This window comes from Tyto alba, unplaced genomic scaffold, assembly GCF_018691265.1.
Source record: "Tyto alba isolate M040663 unplaced genomic scaffold, T.alba_DEE_v4.0 Super-Scaffold_41, whole genome shotgun sequence".
Classification (NCBI taxonomy): Eukaryota; Metazoa; Chordata; class Aves; order Strigiformes; family Tytonidae; genus Tyto; species Tyto alba.
Genome location: NW_024881317.1, coordinates 2,020,759 through 2,043,279, shown reverse-complemented (window position 1 = coordinate 2,043,279; position 22,521 = coordinate 2,020,759). Strand labels below are relative to the sequence as shown.

At 40.5% G+C, this 22,521-nt stretch overlaps 1 protein-coding gene across 1 annotated transcript in view; it reads left to right on the top strand.

The window, feature by feature from the left end:
* MAP2K5 (mitogen-activated protein kinase kinase 5) overlaps window positions 1–22,521 on the top strand; it is a 139,940-nt gene that overhangs the window by 26,589 nt on the left and 90,830 nt on the right. Inside the window, exons 8-9 of the mRNA XM_042803808.1 lie at window positions 4,358–4,422; window positions 19,740–19,779. Coding sequence (XP_042659742.1) covers window positions 4,358–4,422; window positions 19,740–19,779 — 105 coding nt within the window. The remainder of the gene's footprint in view (window positions 1–4,357; window positions 4,423–19,739; window positions 19,780–22,521) is intronic.

Genomic DNA, 22,521 nt, shown 5'->3' with positions numbered 1-22,521 from the left:
TTAATGTTTGTCATAGTGAAAGCCCTTTGATAGCCTTGGCGGCAGGCTCCTGTCCGTTGCGATCAAGCTTGCCTATTAGGCTCTATTGACTGAGACATCTGTGTCACTGCAAATAAAAGACTCTTACTGATTTTCTTAACTGCTGTTCACTTCCCCTCCATGTTTCGAAGGCTGAAATCTTAATTATCTCAGATGCGTATTCAGTGCCTTCACACAATGACCTCTCCAAGCCTCATTGGCATTTCATGAATCAAGTAGTTGTAGTTGAGCGTGTCAAGAAGATAAAGGCTGGTCTTCATGCTTGTCCTTCAGTATCACCTGTAACATTGCGGTCTAATAGATGAGAGTGCCCCTCTAAAATGTGACTCAAACAGCCCAGTATTGCAGCCTTGCCTCTTTGGCACCGAATCCTTTGAACACGGCTTGGAAATGTATTTTTAAGCTTGTCAGTGTTCCTTCTGTGCACATTTAGTTTGACATTCACAGATTCCTCCCAGGTAGATCTGTTAATGCTTCAAAGTTAGAGCTAAACAATGTATTTTTCTGGATAACATAAAATTATGCAAGTACCAGCAGCACGCTTCTGAACTTTTAAAATTAGGTTGATAATTACTCCAGTATTACTAATTCTTATTGAAGCAGAATTACTGAATGTGCGTAAAAGCCATCTTTTTATGATTGAGTCCATAAGCTATATCTGGCATTTTACTTGTTCTAAGTAATAGAAATTTGTATTTTGTGTGCCCTACAGTATATTGTTACAGATTTATTTCCTGCACAGAAGAATTTTAGAAAAATATAAAGTAACCAGAACTCTTATTATGTTGTGGTACTTAAACCCATTTCAAAAAAAAAAGAAAACAAAAAACAAACCAAAAAAAAATTCAAAATGGGATGTAATACTATTTTAGTCATCTTGCTCTGATAGGAGTTGCACTGCTCTCTGTCAAGAGAAACTGCTTTTTGTTATGCTGCATTGTGTTCTGCAAAATTTGGTCACAGATCCATAATGGAAATAGGTTTCTAGTTGTAACTTTAACTCTTCCCTTTTTTGGGGGATTAAGTCACACTTATCATTAGTTAAATATGGTTGGGTTGTTATTTTTTATTATTTTTTTGGCAGTTTATGCTTTCAGGCATTCATAATGATATTCCTCTAGTAGTTTCCATTTAGGTTTAATAAGGAATTCATATTAATCATTAAAAGAAGGAGACATGATTCTTCAAGATAATCAAATATTGACAGGTTAGAAATAGCTTTCTGCCTAGGTTCATTGATATAGGTGATGCGATATAAATATTTATTTCTTTTCTGTCACTCAGAGTAAATGCCACCAATTGATTCAGCATTGATATAGTGTCAACAGTTCATAAGAAACATTTGACTGGCTTGTGTTTTCCGATTAGTCTCTGCTCTATAAAGTGGGATTTACTAAATCTCTTCAATTGTCTGCTCATAGAGTGTGACTGCTTTCTGAAACTATTATTGCTTCGATTCGTAAAGCAAAGGTATGGCTATAGGACTTTGCCTCTGTCAGGCCTCTACATATAAAATAAGGATTAATTGAGCATTTTGTTTTTAATGATTTACAAGAGAGACACACTGATTTCTTTCAAAACCAGCAGGTATAAGCAAGGGATGTTTTGTTTGCTGATCCGTAATTGAAGTCTGTTTCGCTTTTTCATTAATTCTGTTAATATTGGCATCCAATCAAACTTGGTTTTGCAGGTTTAATATTCCAGTCCATACCGTCGAGTTCGTTGTTATTATGTTATCATTTTATGATTGAGAATCCAGTTTTCCCAGTAAAATAAATAAATCACCGCATGTTTTTGGCATCTTTATTTGCGCCAGTAAATCACGCTTTATCTCTCTATCAGTCGCTGGCAGATCCTTGCTCCACCCCAGTCTCCCCGCTTCTCCCTGGGTTTCTGGTTGCTCCTTTGTGCACGGAGACGAGAAGCGGTGCGGGGCTGGCAGCGGGCGCCAGCGGCGCCGCATCGGAGGACGGGGCTGCTCCTGGCGCTGGCTTGCAGGGAACGGTGTGAAGAAAATGCTCTCCTTTCGCCAGTTAGCAAAAAGCGGGGAGAAGAGAGAGCACGCTTTATGTCTCCGGTTCTGCTCAATTTGTTGCTTGGAACTTGTGTAGCTACAAAAAAAAAAAAAAAAAAAAAATTACATCTCCCCCCCTCCCCCCCCAAGAAGCAAAGATACACGTATGTTCATAGCTTTGTGGATTCATTTGATTTCTCTTAAGAGTTTTGTTTGGATGAACGTTGCTGTGAATGTAGGAGAGAGATGTTTGTTGTTACCTCAAAGACTGCAGAATTAAAGTCCTCTAGCTTAGAAGAGCAGAACTCCTTAACAGTGTGTGCTTTAAATTAATGAGTACTGCAGTCTGAGAGAAATTAGGTTTTGAGCAAGGGATCCAGTAGAGATTCTTTACATATTTTAAAGCCCGTTCATGAATTATTGTTCCTTATGAGGTGTCTTCTTTTTTTCCCTCTTTATTTGCATTTTTCTGATTGATGCCATAAGCAAGAGAGTTTTCAGTAATAAAATAAATTTTTATTTTCATCATAAACCTTGAGACTTGAATGGGCCATTTCATATCCTATCAAGATATCTGGCCCAGGTTTAACTACAAATAGGTAATAATGTAGAGTCTGCTTCTGCTTTGATGTATTTCAAACTTTCGCAGAACTTGGGGAGTTTTGACCTCGCTGGAAGAAACGCATAGAGGAAAAGTATTTCCTGCGGAAAACGAGTATGCGTTTTCTTCAGGTAGTGAAATGAAAGAGCACAAATTTTGGAGTTTATCATTTCTATCCTTAAAACGCATTATTTTAAATCAATTAAATGTTCCATTTTCTGTTTGCAAGACATGCTGAGTATTGACTCCTTAGGGCATTTCAGCTTGTTACCACCACTTAGGTGTTCCAGTTGAAGCCAGGGGCAAAGTTCCTCTTATCTTCACTGACATCATATGAAAGTGGATGCTTAAACATGGCCAAGTAACTGAAGGGCACGTGTCCCCGCTGGATTTTAAAAGCCATTTCACAAGTTGGATAAATGCAGATAGTTAGCTTATGGCGAGCTCTGTGTGGCTCTCACCATGGTGCTAGTGGTACTTGAAATAGCTAATTTGAAGCTATCTCAGATGTGCTTATGTGGTTTCTAATCACATCGGCGATAGCAGACCAGACATGTCATTAAGGTTTTTCTGATGACTTTTAACACACAAAAATGACAGAGTCTTCAAGCGGCCATTCTAGCGCATGTAAAATGTTTAACTTGGAATCCCATCAAATGTAAGTAGTTAATAGAAAAAAGTTAATGATTTGGTAACAAATTCCTAGGAAAAATAGGAGTTGCTCAGACACTTACTACTTACGATGATCAGACAATGGATGAGATTTTTTGGAGGAGATTTTGCAAATGCATGCAGCCCAGAATTTACTCTCATTAAAATATTTATTCTCAAGTATTCATGTGCATTCCAAAAATGTTTGTAGTGATTTTTTTTTTTTTTTTTTTAATGGGTGGTTTAGCTGGAAGATCAGTGTAACCGTATTTGGAAATGAGAAGGTTGAACTGTAGTTTTACATTTGAGTTGCTCTTCCAGCAAGGTGATGTATGATAAGCTTTTATAAGATCTGTACCGGAAAGATCTGAAATTCTAGCATTTGCAATTGAGAGTGCTTGTTTGTATCAGGCTTCTGCTCAAATATCTGAGGATATTATCACATCCGGAGAGCTGTCGCAGTGAACAGAAAGATTGAGGCAAGAAATTAGTTGTGTATTTCTAGGAAAATTATTTTTATTGGACAGCAATTCAAGACTTATTTTTTCCGGAATATTCGCTTTAGTTATATAAATCAAGCACTACAGAGGAATCCTACTGACAGAACTGTCACTCAATTAGTATCAATTATGCTGATTCCAGAATAAATCATAAACTTTTCTGGCCATACTTAAGATGACAGTTTTCTGTTGGATTGTTTCCATTCACCTCCAACTTTGGCTTTGGTTATGTGCTGTTCTGGAGACCCTTTTCCTATCAGTATCTGTGACCTGACCCTCTTGAGCTATATTATATCATTCCATTTTGACACCTTTTATCAAACTTTAATGAAATGACCCAGGCAAACAAATTGTCATTAAACTTTCCATCACTTTGTCCCTTGGTATCGTCTTTTATAAATTGGACAGCAAATGTTGTATTGATCTTCTCGTTCTTGCAGCTGAACTTGAAATGACCCAGACTGCTTGTTGTTTATGGCCTAGAGTTGCTTTTCCTTGACATTTCCATCCACAGCATGACATCTCTTTTGTTTTTCTTTCTTTCTTGTGGAGATGAATGAACAAGACATACGGTATCGAGACATCCTCGGTCATGGCAATGGAGGCACAGTCTACAAGTGAGTGTTGAATTTCACTTCAAATTTTGGAAAATAAAATTTAACAGCTCTTATTTTTTTATTTTTTTTTTACCCTTCTTATTTGTATTGAGATGTAGGTGGGCCATTGCTGCTATGCAGAAAAGATTACGAAAGAAATTTTTAATATAAACTTTTTAAGAAATCTCTTTACATATTTACAAGGTATCTGCTCTTGGGTGCCGTGAGGGCTGGTGCATTTTTATTATCTTTTTAATACTTAGCTTTGAATCCCTCCTGGGTAACAAGTTAATGGTTCGCAAGTGGAACTCGAAATGTCCTGAAGCATAATGAATTGTCTTCAGTATTTGCAATACCATTATTCTTGCTGGCTTACCACGCCCTTTGCTAGCCCGGTACTGAGAATGACACCAGTGGGATGTGATGACACCGTTGCTCTGCCTTTCTCTAACAATTCAAAATTAGTAAATACCCATTTTACTGTTGCAGTGGCTTCCCTCCCTTACAAGCAGCTTCACGCACAGGCTGATGAATATATTAAATGATAAACTCCCCCAAATTTTGGTAGTGAAGCTTATACCCTGCAGCCAGCATTAATTTTAATATTGTAAAGATTATAATAGCAGAGAGATAGTTTTCTCGACAGGAAAGTCTTTCTCATGCATAGTGCAAAGTTTAAACTACATAATGTAATATCTGGTACTTAATAGTCTGCAGTGGTGTATGAAAAATATTCCACTAGGAATTAAGAAATCCATAGTTTGTAAGAAAGCCCTGAGGGAGTAATAAAGGTTTCCTCCAGAGAGCTATTTACCATATACAGTAACCCAGCATCCCATTATGATTTTGTTTATACCTTAGACATTTTAACTTTGATAATAACATTTTTTTTAAAATGTTTTAAAAGCTACGGTGCATTTAGTTTAGTTTCTAATTGGCTGCCAACATTGCAAAACGACCCTCCTTGCAGCAGCTTTAATGAAAATGGACTTCCAAAAACCTTAAGGGAACAAAGGCAGTCCTTCAGAAATTCAGGTAAAATCTGTAGATGGGATGCAGTTCAGAAATCTCATTGACGTTCCCTTGTAGAAGGGTATTCCTAGACCAAGAAACTTGCAGAACCGTTGTCGTTTCCTTACTTGATACTAAGAAAGATGTGAGAGAGAGTGTTGAACTTAACAGCTCAGTCAGTGACCTCTCGGTGTGTTTTCTGATTCAGAGGAGGTCGCTTCCCTTCCCCGTGTACGGACGGAGGCTCCGGGAGTGGGTGTAGGTGGGAGAAGCATCGCAAAGGAGAAGCCACGGGCTCTGGTCCCTCTGGAAGGCACCTGGGGCATAGTTCGGGACAAGAAATACCCCACAAAGTGAGGGAGCCCACATGTGTCGTTGTTACCCAGTTTGGGGTCACTTTCTTTAGAGAAGGAACTGAAATAAGGAGCTGGCAATGCAAAATTACGAGTTGCCTAAGAATGGCCATACCAGGTTGTACCAAAAGTCTCTCCCCTTCATCCCATGTCGTGCCGTGGCCAGTGGCCAAAGTCTGAGGAGTGTAAACCAAGGCAAGTGAACACGTGCTTCATGAATCTTTTTGCACTGAGGATCCGCTGGACTTAATGTCTGCTTGTCGCCTTGTGTCTGCTTTACAAGGAGCAGCTCTAGTCCGTATTTGCTGCGTGTGCATAGTCTGTACAATGATATAGTGCTTCTAGGTGCAGAAGGCGGTATAAAAATGTCTCATTATTTTCTAATGCTGCCACATGTGTAGTATATATTCCACACGTCTTAAAATTCTTATGGGAAATTTGGCTAAAATGCTGTGCAAAGCCAAACTTGCACCTTCTGACTTGTTTCTGTATTTCTGAAGGGTAGTATAGTTAAGTGCCTGTTCTTTGTTTAATATTTTTACAAAAATGTTTTTCTCTTGTGATGAATACTACTTCAGTAAGAGTCTGCAGGAGTGATGAAGGAAAAAAGATGTGAACACCCAAGGTGCAGAGGATAATAGCCCAGGAGGGAATGCATAGTACTTCTGGCACTTCCACATTGACTTGCTGCATTGTGTGGACCGATGCTGTGATCTCCTTTGTTAAATGGTTGAGCGTTGCATTTGCCTGCAATTTGGGAAAGTAAAACATTTTACCTGTGAAAACATGAGCCCCCCTCTGTATTAGGGGAGTATTTCTGCCTTTCTTTTTCCTTTTTATGACATTCATAATTTGAATTGGCAGTTGCGGTAACTTCACAGTATTTTCTCCAGTGCAGTTGTCATTCTGCACTGCTCCAGGGAATGTAGACTGTTTTTACAGGCAGATGTCTTACATGTCCCTGAAGTTGGACTTTCTTTGCGATGCAAATAATAGCAGGATATAAATATGACATTCGGTTTTCTCCCCAAAGTGGCTTCTAAGCGATGCATTCCTCTCAGGTCTTCCCAAATTTGTTTCTTGGTGCGTTGGGTTGAAGAGTTGTGCCCATTCACTCTCCCATCCCCGAAGAGCTGCTGGTTGCCGTTGTCGCAGGGAGTTGGCGGTTACCGTGCTGTGGGGATGCGCTTTGGACAAAGCACAGACACAACTTCCTACCTTGGAACAGTCACCCCTTTGTAAAGGGGACCCTGTTCTCCCTCGCCAAAGCAGCAAGCCAGTAAGAAATTGCAAAATGGAATGCTTACAGGTAGCTGGATTGTGCTAGTCTTAGATAGCAGCCCACGTATATTTTATTCCAGTAAATCAATGAACATTTGTCAAATAAAATGAATTGTAAATGTTTGGCTGTTTTCCTCTTCCAGCACCGCATGCTGTCGGTTTGTTTCAGAAGAGGCTATGTGTAGTATTGATCCGAGTCTAAAGAACGAGCATGTCTACGTGGCATCTTTTTTTTTCTTTCTTTCTAGCTCTTTATACTAAGTCATATCCATTATGGCAATGATATATTATCAGCATTCAGCCAACAAGATAGCGTGTCGCAGGTCGCTGAGCAAAAATTTTCAGCCTCTCTTTCCACGTGAATTAACTACTATTGAAATAGTTTATTGAGATTGAAGTATTGATCACTTTTCATGCTAACCTTGTCTTAAGGGGGAGAGGGGAGGTGGTTTTACTCTATTTGGAAGACGCTATGTTTAGTTAGAAAATGTATTTCATTTATTTGGGTTCTTCACAGCTTCAACTGTTTTATTGCTTGGAGAAGAGGTATCTTAGCTTTATTTTTATGACAGTATAATTATACTTTAGAAATACACTTGATTACTGTGTGTAGCAAAATTGTTCCAGTATATTGGCTTGGCCAATATTGCTATACAAACAACTTTTCAGTCAATTGAGTCTGGTAAAAAATCAATACTTTATAGCAATATTTCTAGCGAGAACTTGCTGAATCTAAATGTTTTTCCTGTTCTAAAAAGAAGGGACTTCACAGTTGTTTGACTTCCTATTTTCCCCCTACCTTTTGATACACTGTTTTCTTAATTAAGGAAAGATAACAATTATAGGCTTATATATGGCAAAACCAGCTAATTATTCTTGCTTTCTGATTGCTTGTATTTTCAAAAATATATGAGGACACACAAATAATCCCAAACTGCATGTTCAGAAAGTATCTTTGAATATACAAACGATAGGAAAGGAAGAATTCTTCCACTGGTGCATAGTGGGCAGCGTGTGCCCTGTCTTGAGTAAAGATTGCCAAGTGGTGATGAAATCTGCCGTAACAAGCACCGAAGCCACACCGGTATCTTTATCTTCTGTTTGCCGGTGTTGTAGGCCGTTCGCATCATTAACTGGGATTCCCATCTTCTGTGGAGTATCATAAGTCCAATTTTATGAATTTTTGGAAACTCTCAGCTGCCATTATTTCGGGGAGGCTTGACCTCACGAGAGGGCCCTTAGACGTTACATTGGTAGATGCATGACCTTCTATCTCTGTCTCATTTTTTCTCAACTATTTTATAGAAATTGGTAGGATGGAGAATGCACAGTTCCGGCTGCTTCACAGCAGAAGAAAACATCTGTATACCAGTACATCTATGGTATTTTCTTAATTTTTTTTTTTTTTTTTTTTTAAATCATTCACTGGTAGGTCCAAAAGACGCTTAAGGTATGTGCTTCTGTGGCACATTTTTTAGCTCCGTCACTGGCTGCAGAGCTCTGAGAGACTGTTTTGGTAAGATTGCTCCTTTTTACTTCAGTAGAAGATGGGTAACGTTTTGGTTTGTAATGGAAGGTATGTGCTCTGCCAGCCAGTCTCGGGAGCGGCTACATGGAATTATTTAGACCTAAAATCCTTAGTTCTGTACATTTTGAACCTAAGTATTACAAAGTAGCAATATTTATCTCTGGCAGATAATTACTCTGTGAAGTCTCTCTCACATGACATATCAGTATTTTTTTCCTTTATATACAAGCAAAAAGAATATTTTCCTCTTATTTCATGTTTTCTAGTTTTTGCATTGCAGTTGTAGCTAATGAGAAGCGAGATGTTCAAGGAACTCTGTTTAGGGGATGGTACAGCCTTCTGTGAACCTGGGATTTTTTTTTTTCAAAAACGTGTGTTGTGTATGGTTTGTAAATCTTTGGATCCTGTTAGAGGAGTCTTCAGCAGCAGCAAGCCATAACGCTCTGTGTACTGACATAAACATAAAGTGCCCATGATGCCGTAATTAATTTGTGAAGTTACCTAGTATCTGAGAGAGAGGGAAGGAGAGGGAGAATCTGTTATCATCTTAGAAAAACGCGGTTAAACCAGACGGCTTCACTTTAAGTTGAGTAATTGGGAGAGAAGTGGCTGTTGATGATGTACCGTCCAGAAGAACTGTATAGCTAGGGAAAATACGGGTAAATGCGGAAGCTTAATTTGTTTGAGCAATTTACTTGAGCAATTTTGCTGTTCGGCTGAGTTGTACATTCCAGCATATGCCCGTTTCTTTATTCTCTATCTCAACCAACCTTGGGGTGCCCCATTAGCACATTAAACATAGCGCGTGGCAAGACAGCTGGGAAGTTGCTATCTCTTGCAAGACAGCCTGCAGACGGTGCCGCGCGAGTGTATTGCAGATCCTCTAACATTAGCAAGGGAAAACGTTCTCCGTTCTGGAGCGAGGAAGCTGGAGGAGATTTAGCTGGGTTTGGGAGCGAGGGAGGTGGAGGTGGTTTAGCTCCCTTTGCTGGAATGGTGATGGAGTGGCCGGAGCTGATCATTGCCTTGAAGAGCTTTGGTTGGCTCCTTCTGGCTTGTCCCATGGCCTCAAATGCAGGACACTGGTGCCGTCATGAAGGAGCTCCCTCAAGAGGGTCTCTACAGTCCCAGTTTGTTCTCTAAAAGCGGTAATTATCATCGCCTCAAACATTGGAAGAAGCCAGTCTAAATCCGAGCAGAGCTGTTGCTCCCCTCCGTTCGTTCCTTTCTGGTTTGCTGTATGAATATTCAATACAACAACAATAATTTGCCCCTCTTTAAAATGCTCCGGCTCACAGATTGTTTCGGCCCTCTCCCAAAGGAGGCTAGTGTCACCCTCTGCCCCGGCAGAGGGTAAAGGGAGGCAGAGAGGGAAAGGTCCCCAGCCCGGAGCACGGGGTGGATTTTCCAGAGGAGGGTGTGATCCGCATTTCTTGTCCCAGCCTGGCGCTTGGTGCAGCTCTGAAGAGAGGAAGTACGGGCAGCTTCAGCGGTTTGTTTGGCGTTAAAACAAATCTGTGGCCACGTCAAGTCTGCAAACCGCGTCTCCCTGCATTCTCATCTTGCAATTGCGGAGGCATTTTCCTTTATTTCCTTTCCCAGGCGACATTCGTTTTCTGTTTCTCTTGGTTTATTTTATTTTTAGTCACACTGGAAAACACTGGAACAATAATAGCTGGCCTAAGTTAGAAGTACCCCACAAAATTTCTGCGTATTATCATTGCTGTTTAAACAAGACTGACCAGTGATTGCTGTTCGCTTGTTTCTTTTGACCCTGGCCATCACTTGCCTGCCTCATAAAATCTGTTATGCACAAAAGTGCATAAAATGAAGATAAACTACCTCCTTCAAGTCTGACAAAAACCATTCCTTTGCAGAATGGTAGCTGCAGTGAAAGTAAATAAATGAATGGACAGCAATCACAGCCTAGTTGATGAAACTGTTCAATTAAAGCACAGGCATTTACATGGTGTAATTTCCCTAAATTGCCAATGAGCCCCTTTAGACACAACCAGTGTTCAAATTGATTTCAGCATTGATTTTGGCTGAAGCTGATAAATTTCTGCTTGTTAGTTAAAGTAATTTTGCAGAAGACTTTGTACTGCAGTATTGAAGTGTTCATTTAGCTGATGGTTAAAAGAGGAGTTATTTACAGAGGGTTCTACTGTTGTTCAGAGATGGGACAATTCCCCGGTCATCTTTTTACTTTTAATTTTTAAGCTTCCGTATACGATCAATAGGTTATTGAAACTGATTAAAATGTATCCAGCCAGCTGCCTATGGCTGTTTAATTAGAAACTGGATGATTCTTAAATTAAAGTTGGTTTGTTTGCGTGGTATGCCCGTAGCTTGGAAGATTAAGCAAATAGCAATCCTGAAAATTTGAGTTTGTTCTTTTTACCAGTGGGCAAGGTGGCGTGTGAGGGTAGCGCAGCTTTCTGTGCAGCTTGCCCCAGCGTGGGCAATATCATCTGCTTCTCGGTTACAAATAGCGCTCCGCGTAGCAGAGAATTGGTGGAATTTGCCACAGCCAAGCTATGCCAAGCCTATGGGCACTGACTGTTCCCTAACGCAGAATATTTTTTAAATAATGCTTTTGCTCACAAAAGCGAATGTGAAATGGTAAGGGGCAGAAGAATGTGTGTCTATGTAGGGATCTTTTTTTGCCATTAGGCTGCCAGTGTTGTGTTTCAGACTCTCTCCTTAATCTCTGTTTGATGTCTCTGTGAAGAACAATGGGTGTAACAACACTGATGAGGTTGATGTTGATTCTTCCGTTTCTCTTCACCCCAGATCACTTGAAAATGCTCACTCAAAATGCTAGAAATTAACTTCTCAGCTGTCCACCGGTCCACACAAGGATTAGCCAGCCATAGCCAGCCCCGATGTATAACCCCCTTCCCTGGCCATCACCACAGCTGTTTTAACGACGATGGCAAGGAGCGATGCAGGAGGAGCAGTGCCAAAATTGTTCCTGTCGTGTTGCTCGTCACGATGGTGTCTCAGTGCAACGCAGTAGTGAGCGGAGCAGTGTCACTACCCTCACGGGGCTTCTGCTCCCAGACGGCTCCTAGGGAAGAGCAAGCTTTCTACTTGGAAACTGAACCATAATTAGAAGGGAATGCTCTTTCAGCTATTACAGTGAATACTTAGAAAACTTTTGCTTCTTGGCACAGTTCTGTTTTCTACTGCTGGTCACTCCTGAATTACCGAACAGCTCTGCTGTTCCTTAATGGTTGTTATGCTGCGAGTGTCATGAACACGTCTCTCATGAGCAAATGGTTTGATAATGCAGAAAATCCGGTTTTAGGTGTCCTTGTGGAGACATGTTAGCATCTAAATTGCCAAAACACTGTGGGATGTGACGTACTTTTTGGCTCACATGGTTGCTTCAGATTTCTTCCAAAAATTGTGATGGGTTTACTTTGTACCGGCAGGCTTTCTGCTGGGTCAGATAATGCCCGGTCGTGTCGGTTTAAGCTTATGACTGCTCTGCTGTCTTTTTGTCCTTTTGGCTAGTTTTAAGCCAGCAGCTGAACCACATTACTGTGTCTGCATCTGATCTGGGTTGGTCCTGTGGCAGTGAGTGACCTAGTATTGGTGGTGGTGGCACCACAGCCTCCTCAGGCAGAAGGTCAAGGCTAAGCCGTCTCCATCTTCAGCCCTTTCTGTCTGTACGGGTCTCTCTGAGGAACGGGGACTGAATCGCAGTGGGATGGGTGCAAGGAGAAAGACTTGTCGTCCAGTTTTCGAAGGCTGACACTGAACGTTAGGCTGCAGTGGAGAAGGAAGACTCATGTAAGTGGTAACAGATGGAAATAGTAGTAGGTTACAGCATAGAAGAGGTGAGGGATTCATTCTGCTGTGCTTAGGCTTGGATGCCAAAACCGCCTCTTTCCCACAGAGATGGGTTAAGTGAGACATTTTGCTATTCGGCATTTTTCTTTATGCAGCTTGTAGTGCCAATTTTGTCCTTTTGAAAAGTTTAAAATTCAGATACAAGTATATTTTGTTTGTTTTCTAGTTTAACAACAAATCATTTTGCAATCAGTACTCAAGCATCTGTAATGAGATTTTAGATAGAGGGGAGGTTGGCGTAGATTGCTGTTTGAACTAGCACAGTCCCCATAAAAGCTCCTTTTTACAACTGCTATGCACTTTGGATTTCCTGTTTTAATAGCCAGAGAGTCAGGCTAATGTGTTTGTCTATTGCAGAAGGCAACAACTGTCAAAGTGTTTATTTCCTAGAAACAATTTGAATCTGTTTCTTTAGATGGCCATCAGAGTACGTGACAATTCTATCATTAGACTGCCAGAGTCTGACCAGAAGCACGACAGACAGTGGCAGTACTAGGGGAAAAAAAAAAAAAAAAAGGGGGCGGGGGGGGGCAGAAAAAATTAACAGTAAACCAAATCTGTGGGTGATTTGCTGCATATAGTTTGCAGCTGGTGACTGGCATGTCATTCTGCAATGCATAACACTTAGAGAATTGTATTCATCTTGTGCGACACTGACACAGTCATTTTGCTCTAGGTTATTTCTCATAGGGCAGGGAAATGTTCTGTTTGACTTCATTCTGTGCCCTTACATCTGAAGATGCTGCTTGCTGCAACCGTAGCTTTTCTGTGTTAACTTTTTAACTCAAATAAGAAACCTAGGGCTTCTATGCGCGTGTTCATTTCTGTTAGGAAATACCCTGCCTGGGTCCCAGAGACCTTTCGTGTGTGTTGCTCGGTGTGTTGAGTGAGGAGGGTGTCTGGAGGGCTTCCTCTGCAGTTCATCAGTGCAGTGTTACGGGTGAGCTGATGGAGATACAGAGAAACAGGACGATTCTCGTCGAGTGAAATGTCTTGACGTTTTTAACAACCGTGTATGATAAATACCTAGCAAGGCATGAAGCAGAAGGAAACCTATCTGGGAGGAAGGACCTGAAATATTTGCTTTTATTTTTACTTTGCGGCCTCAGGTTGCCACTTGGGAAGGTCGTATTGGACCTTAGGAGAAACCTCTTGGCAAGTAGGATGGTGCAGCACCGTAACAGGGCATGAGAGCAGTCGGGGGATCTCCGTCCTTGGGGCTTTCAGCAGAGCTGGACAAAGCCGTGGCTGAGCTCACCCTCTGCTCCAGTCCCACGTCGGGAGGTTAGGTTGGATTTTCAACCCCTGTTCCCTCTCCTGGGAGCGTCGTTCAGCGCGATGGCACACCAGCGCCTTGCGTGAGGCAGTAGGACTGCGGCAGATCCGAGCTTGTGGCATCGGCCTCGGGTTCCTCTGGTGCCTGGACCAGAGGGGAGCGTTGCATCCCTGCGCCCTGCCGTCCCATCACGAATGCAGCGGTGCTGCCAGTATATCACTGTGTCATATTTGCTGATGTTAGTTATATTTCTAGGAAGGGAAGGGACTGACTCATTGGCATAGCAGGCAGGTCACGGCTTTCCCTTGAATCATTTGGTCTTGCCAGGGAATATCTTATTGATTAGAAATTGTTTCCGTGGCTGCTGGGGGGATAAATATATCCTGGTGGCCAGAGAGGAAGCAGGGTCTTCTGCGTGGTAGGGTGCTGCAGGCTTCTTCCATGCTTTTTTGCATCAGTGTTAGCAGCACGATATAATCATCTTAATGACTTTTTGTTTCTAGGAAGAGGCTGCATTTATTTTGAGTTTTCGGATGGTAGTAAACTCAGTTTGTTGTAGAAAGTTGTTGTGTGTTAGGAAAAGCTGTTTGAAAAAACTCCAGGATCTTTGCATACTCAGTCTGTGCTTCTGATGTGAGCATCCTCGAGTCACTCATATGTGAGCAAATGCTTTACAATGAAAAATTAGAAAACAAATTGAAAGTTGCTGTTTCTCTTGAGTGCCTGCATGTTGAAACCTGAAGTTTGCCCTGGAAGAAATTATACCACAATCACAGCAAGTAATGCAGCTCCCCACTATGCTTTTAGGTAAAATTTCTCACAAGGAGAACATAAAATTGTTAGTCTTAGCGAGTTGAGAGAGGGAGAAATCTTCTGTTTGATATCTAAGCTGTTTATTAAGAAGCTTGTGCATGTTCTGTTTGGTTGGGGTTGGTTGTTTTACTTTTTGAACTGAGTGAGTAGAAACTCACCGTGTTCAGTGTATGAAATATTTAGCATTAAATATTAGGATGGGCTCTGGTTTATCCCATAACAAGGTTTGAGCCAAAGCATCTTACATTTCTCCTCTAGTATTCTTTGCAGTAGGCCTCAGGAAGAGCAACGCCAGCAATGTGAACTTCTGTTACCTTTTTCTTCCCTTTCTTTCAAAACAGAAACCAGCTGCTTCTGACGCTTTCATTTTTTAATTTGCTTTCCTGTAGAAACACTCCTTATATATGGGGGGAGAGATGCCGAGGAGTTGGCAGTTCCCCCAAAGCCCTATTCTAGTTTTCCATTATATTGATTTCTGTGTTCTGGAACACAAGGGATGCACACGCCGTACTCCGCAGTCCATCAGAAGTTTTTCTGGCTTAGCTGGAGGGCTTTGTTCAAGCAGAGTGCACGCTGGCTCACACCGTCTTTCTTATTCCCCCAAATAACCCAGGTTTTGCCACGGAGCTGGGCAAGCTGCCTTTGCAGCCCTCCCCGAGGGGCACCCTCGATTTTCAGAGTAGAGGAGACAAAGTTATACTAAAGGACTTGGCTCGCATGGGTCCCTTCAGGGCTTTAAATGTCTAGGGATATGATTAATAGTCAAGGTTAATAAAATATTTGACACACCCGTGCCAGTCTTGCTTAGAAGCTGTTCATTGTAATGGATGTAGGGGGGCTCAGAATAACGAACTCCAGTGGGAACGTGAAGGAAGAGATTGAAATTTCTTTCCCCCAGTGGGAATGTTTCAGAAGACACGGGGTGCTTGACGTCTGCCTGCCCTGTGCTTGCGGAGCACGCGGCAGCTTTACGCCGGCCGACCCGCGTCGCCCGCCGCGCGCGTTCGCCGGGAGAACTTCCCAAAAGGAGATGTCGGCCGCTTCCTCCACCTCGTATGAGCACCACGTGCCAGGGTAGGGGGAAGGAAGCTCCCCCCCCCGAAAACTCACCGTCCCCCCATCTACTTTTCAGCTTTCTTGCTCCATTTTCCCCCTCTTTCTTGGAGCTCCTCGAGTGCTTTCTACCACACTGTCTCTGTTGCTGGAATATATATATATTTTTTTTTTCCTGCAGAGGTCTGAAAGTTGCTGCTTTCTTTCCTCCATGAAGCTTTCTTCCTTCTTTTGTGGCGCCTGTTAAAATTTTGTTGGGAGAGTTACTAGTCTGAGTTACTAAAATTTGGTTTTAAACAACAATCTCTTAACTTGGTCCCTGCACCCAAGTGCTGCCAATACGAATAAGGGGTGCACCTGCATTTACTCCTTTCTGCTGTGGTGTTCATCACCTTTCTCCTCATCTGGCAACGTTGAATTGGTTTCTCAATCGAGTGCAGGTTTTGTCCCTTATCTGTATTGGACATAGAAACAAAAATATTCTACTGAGCACCAAGAAAGAACGGTTTGCTTCTCTGAAGCATTTTCATTTTCTGGGGAAAGTGGGTATGAGTTATTCTCCTGTTTCCCATATATATTCTGAGACTAAGATGCAATTTTCAACTGCTAGCCTTTGCTGTTCACTTTGAAGATGTCACTGCAGATCGGTTTAAGATATCTGCAACTTCTTGCACTGTTTCATCTTTTTAGTTTGCAAAACCTATTTGCAGTCAGACTTTGGTAAATTTGAAACTAATTCGTCATCTTGTAAGATTAATTTCCTAAAATGAGCTTTGCTGTTATTTTTAAATAACTTCAATCATTATCCTCAGCCTGAAAAAATGCTGTGGCTACAATAGCTAACAACTGCCTGTTTTTAAATAAAATAAAAAAAATTAGTTAGGTACAGGGTATTGGAGTTACGGTTTCTTTATGTGCAGAAATTGGGGGCGAAAGGAATTCTCTGATTGCCATTGTGTTTAATTTTCTACTGTTTTAATCAATGCTACGTAATTATTTTAAAATGTATATTTTAAAAGTATTTTTACTACTGGAGTAAGTTGTTATTAGAGTGGTTATTAATCTCATAGCATTTCCATCAGTTTGCACTCAAAATAATAAAACATCAAGTTTATGGTAGATGCAGTTCTCCAACTAACCCGAGCGGGATCTGCGTCAGGCCCTGCATAAGAATATATTCTTAATTTGTCCTGATACCCGTTAAGAATTTCCTCTCTAGAGAGTAAAAAGGGTGCTCCACGCCGTGGTATTTGTCGTAGAAATTCCTCATGCATCTAAGAGACCGAGAGGGAAGGGGAAACGCACACCGGAACCTGTTTCCTGCGGTGGGCAAAGCGCAACAAAATTTAAATAACAACTTTCCTATTTTTTTAATAGTTGACACTGGCATCAAGTGTTCAGAATTACTTTTTAAACTTCTGATTGCAGAAGTTGGCACTCTCTGATGGAATATTGTCTCTTCGATTTCTCCTTACCAATAAGCCATTTATAACCACCTATTCTCAATCGTATGTTACAGCTTTTGCAGAGGGTCAAAAGCAAACCAAAACCAAGCCCCACCAGAAAAGAGCAGAAGAATCAACTTGTTTTCCCAGAGCTGGTTTCTGCAAGGAACGAAATCTTGCAACTGTCAAAGCGGTGTTTTGCTTAAATATTTTGCATTTCAATGCATTTAATTTCCGCTCTTTACATTTATCTGTAAGTACTTCAGCAGCTATCTAGCAACTGCTCTCACTCGTCTTGAACATCCACTTGTCTTCCCTGTTAGGCACTGCTCAAACGGGTTCCTGGCGAGAGGAGTTGTTGTTGTAACTGTTTATTAGGCGACATCATTTGCCTGCCATCCTGGAAGATTTTTAAGTGCGTGTTCACTGAAATGTACGGCGTTGCTGAGGAACCTTTTGCATTTTGCCACTTCACTTCACCTAATGATCTGCTTCTACAGTGATGAGTTTGTTTACTTACTTTTGGAGGTGACACCGAAATCTGGGAGAGTTGACCCTTGAGATGAGACTTCATATTACTTAGAGAGTATGAATATTAGTTTAATCTCGTAGACATCCATAGATTTACTGATGGGTGCAGTGTGCACGGAAAGTATGCTTTTCTCCATGCTGTGCATATTATTTTGTGGGATTTTTTTTTTTTTTTTTCAGTCCATCCTTCTGAAGCTACGTAGAAGTACTAAATCTTCAGGCTTTAGCTGTGCTGACTGTAACCAAAATGATCAATTCCAACGTACAGTTCTACATAATATCCAACAAAAACGTTTTCCCTACACAGTCATTGGAACTGGTAATTACTGTAGCAACTACAGACTAATTTGAAGTGTTAGCTGTTAATTAAAACACTACAGAGGTGTACGGTTGTCTTTTGGTGTAACCAAAGCTCCTATTCAAACTTCATTAATCACTTTACAGTTATTGTGTTGAGGAAGGTCAGGACAATTGAGAGGCCGGATCAGCCTGGAGTAAACAAATTCCTGTCCTCCCAGGTAGCATGCCATTTGCAAAGCCACTGGACACGCGGTACCCATGGGCATGGTATCTCCTTTGTGATCCAATTCTCAGCGATAATTAAATGTTAAATTGGTACTGTCAGTGCTCTGTAAACCAAACCAGGTATCTGCCCTCTGCTGGAAATTTAACCCAAACTTCCACGGATGAATTAGCGTGCATCATAATTAAATAATCAAGTCTTCCCTTTTAATTCACTTGGAAACAGGAGATCTCTCTTATGGAAAAAAGATCAGCTTTCTTGACAAGCTAATTAAGTTGCCAAACTGTCCGGCACAGTACATATTAAGCTAACAGACGTTAAGCATGCTATCTCAACCTGTTCATTTTCTTATCATTTCTGCTGATCTTAAGTCCATAATGTTTTGCCACTGTTGATTCATCCATAGTTACAGCAGAGTTCATTTACTCCCTTGGATTCATTGGTTATGCATTCAGCTACCGGGCTGTCAGAGCTTCATCTGATGATTTTGCCTTTTGCCTGGTGTACTGATATTAAATAACACTGATTTTTTGGTATGGCTTTTTAAAATGTGCTTGCTCTTAAAAGCTAATGCCGCTTGGTTACATAAATGTTTATCCATGAGTTATTAAATTAAGGTGAAGTTTTAAAAACTTCCAAGCTCTTAACAGAAATTATATAAGCACTCAGGGTTATGAATGAGATTAAACAACAGTCTCACCCTGTACTGTGTATGATTTTGCATGCAAAAAAACCCCTATTGAAGCTTTTCTTCTTCAGTAATAATTGCTAGAGGTATATAGTGGTAAAATATTACAATTCTTTAAAGTTAGTGCCACATATATGACAATACTGTGCATAGCGTCATAAATCAGTATGAGACAATAAAACTAGTGAAGAGGAAAACCTTTAATGGTTTTGTTTTTATGCAAAATTACATCGGATTTTTAGTAGATAGGTTTTTCACCTACCTTTTTATTTTCTTGCAAGTTCATGGTTAGGAATACACAAGTCATTGTTAAAGAGCCAATTATGAATGTATGTCTTCAGAAATTAAGACACACTGCTCTTGAAATACTGTGGAAAATTATTTTGGTACATGTGAGCATTAACAATAATGTTTTCTAACCTTATGTGCACGCAGACGTGCTCACCTTAAATACCAATGCAGAAAGTTAATTTCGCTAGTATTTTCTGTGGGTCCTTATGTTACTATAAAGAATCAGTCATTACCTGCTTTACTTCACTTTAACTGATACAGCCATCAACCTCCATTTCTTACCACTGAAAATACCCACGGGACTGGCAAACTTGCATGATAAACCTTGTTTTACGTGAAGATTCCAAATAATGGACATATCATAATTTTATTTCATTGAAAGAAAATGTGAAAGTGGTTAAGTTCATGCTTATAAGTTTGCTATTATACTGTACAGAAGTCTTCAGTGTGTAGTTTTTATATAAAACATGGAGATGCAAAAACCTGCTAAATGGCTTCATAGTAAGTATATTCTCTTGATCAATTGTTTTCATCAGTCTTTCTTTAGAAATGCTATATAAAATTGGTTTAATGTAAAACGTATTAGCTCCAAGTCATTTTTCTGTGAAATTAGTGTATACATGTTGCACATATGTATAGAGGTAATTTTATGTGATCTCAAGTTATTTAATTTTTTCCCTCATGCAGGGCATATCATGTCCCTAGTGGAAAAATACTAGCAGTAAAGGTAAGATATTACAGTAATTTTCTTTCTCTCTTTCTTTCTCTCCATTCTTTCTTGACCTTGCTTTCCTTCCCCTCCCTCCGATTGTTAGATCTCAGTTTGGTTTATTGCATTAAAGTCCACATTGTTTATGCAGGAAAACTTCAGCCCATCCATTTAGTAATTCCAAGCGAGCCCGGCGTTCCCAGAATCCAGGCTTTGGCCACTGGGAATTGCTTGGCCACGTCTTCCCGTGGGCTCACGGGGACGCGTCTACGTGCGGTTGGTGCCCAGATGCTGCTTCACCGTCCTGAACCTCTGCTCGTGCCAAACTGTCCCCGAGGCCACCTTCTTCAGTGTCTCTGCAGCCTCTTTTTTAAATAAAGAGCATTTCCCTGTGTTCTTTGGGAAAATACTCTGTTTTCCTAGGAGGTTTTGTGGTTTTAACAGGTTTGTTTATTTTAATGTCCTGTCCCCCGATTTGTTGGTTTTAGTCCAACTGATTTGGCTTTTTTTTTTTTTTTTTCTTGTTATCGTTCTTTGCAGTGAAGCTGTATTCTGTAGTGTTATGCAGTCAAATAAATACCGGTCTTGTCTGAAAGTTCGTTTACAGTTGTGGTAAACAGTATGCCAACTCTTGTATGTAATTTGTTCAATTAAATTAAATTTGTAAATTAAATTATTAACACAGTTAATCTATACAAAAATATTTAAATATGTCCTTTTTAATAGATCAAAATTTTTTTATTATTATTTAGAAATTTTGTTACAACTCAAAGCAGTAAAGACTTTTGCATTCATACAATTCCAATGAATAGTTCGGGATCTAAAAAAAAGCTATATGTAAAAAATATAATTTATGGAGTAATTACTTAGAAAACTGTAAAATGGGCTTTCTTGTCTCATTTTTTTTTTCGCTGTCATTACTTAATCATTAAATACTGGTGTAACTGAGCTAAAGTGAAAGAATGGGGGTGGGAGAGGAGGGCAAGGGAAGGAGTGATGGGAGCTGGTTGCTGCAAGCAGAATTGATTTTAAAATGGAATTTAAAGATGTAAAATTATACTGTGGCTTCAAATGAAGCATTTATATTTACAAGGTAATATTTATATACATGGGTAACTTTTAGATTTGGGCTCAGATTGTCTTGTGGTTCCAGTCAGATATGAGTTACTAAAAGGAGATTCTGCCCATGTTTCGGCTTTCCTGAAGATCACGCAAAATAAATCCCTTCACCCCGCTAGGAGAGAAGCAAATGCTTACACTGGATTTGAAATGATTGCCTGCATGTGGAAAATACGGAACATCCAAGTAACTTCAAATTAAACGGAATACACCTATCACTTGAAAATGTTTTTTGCAAAAATCACTTTGAAAAAGTCTTTTCAAGTGGTGTCCGTCATTCCTAAAGCTGTAAGGAGCGGTTAGAGTAAGACAGGAATTCTCTGAGTGTGTGTAAAGGGCACAAAAGTGTGCAGAAAGTTTAATATTACCAAAATCCTTTTTATTGCAACTTTCCATGTGGAACGAAAAAAAAGCTCTTCCCTTAAACACTGGGGTAGCGTGCGGGTGCTGTTTTTTTCCGGGTACCTACTACGCCGCTTCCCCGAATAATCCGCAGAGAGCATCTCCTGGGGCAGGCTGCCCCGAGACGAGGTGGAGCAAGAGCAAAACGTGGCACAGGCGGGCGGGGAAACGAGTTCACCCTTTGCAAGGTTAATTGAAATCACCTCCCTGTGGCAAAAAGCCTTTTCCCACCCCCGGCAATTTCACCTCCTTGTTTCCCTTAGAGTCCCAGGGTTTGGGAAATCCGTGTGGATAATTAACATCCTGAAGATTTGGGAAACTGGGTTCTTTTGGAGATATTGCTCGTGGTGGTCCTGTCACTCAATTATAGATATATATATATATTTTTTTTTTTTTAAAGCATGGTTTCTGAAGAGATACTACATCAACATGTGTGTGTTATCATAGTTTAAAACAACGCGCACAAGCTGGAGGTCAGGAAACCTGCTACGATGGCCATCGTGACGGCTTGCTTGATTAAGAAAATTCTTTAACACATCTATGGCTGAGCATACGCGGCAGTAAAGAGAGGGTTGGTAGTGCCAGCGCCTTGACGTGCTCATCACATGGGTCGAGTGTTTTGACAGGGGATTACCACGATAATAGGGACGTTGCTGGATGGATATGTGAACGTGAAATTCTGCTTTTTCGAGGGCTTTTTTTTTGATGATAACATACCGATTTGATAGGACCAGATAACATTCTGAAAACCTGTTGATTAAAATGCTTTCAGCTGGTAGATAATCTTGGATACGTATTGAACAGGAAAACAAACCAAGGCTAGTACCTATGTTATAGACCAAAGCTACGTCATTGTATATTGTATGTGAACTCCACAGCTAGATAACTTGCAGAGGATTTAATAGACTTTTTAAGGTAACTTTTTTCGAATTAGAGGGGGAAAAATCTGAATGAAAAATTTGAGCGTACACTGGCTGATTGCCATTCTCCAACTGCTTTTAGTTTCTCCTGCTCTTAAGCTAGCATTTAAATGGACCATTTGATTAATCATTTGTATACTGACTATAATACTCCCAAATTTCCTTTGAGTTGTACATACTGTAAAAGACAATTATGTCGCCACGGATTAAATAAGTGAATTAAAACAGAATAGCAGCTTAATTTGACCTGTGATTTTGCTCTCGTTCCCTTTAGTGGAACGTATGCCACTCCAGCAAATAGATGAAGTCATCCATGACA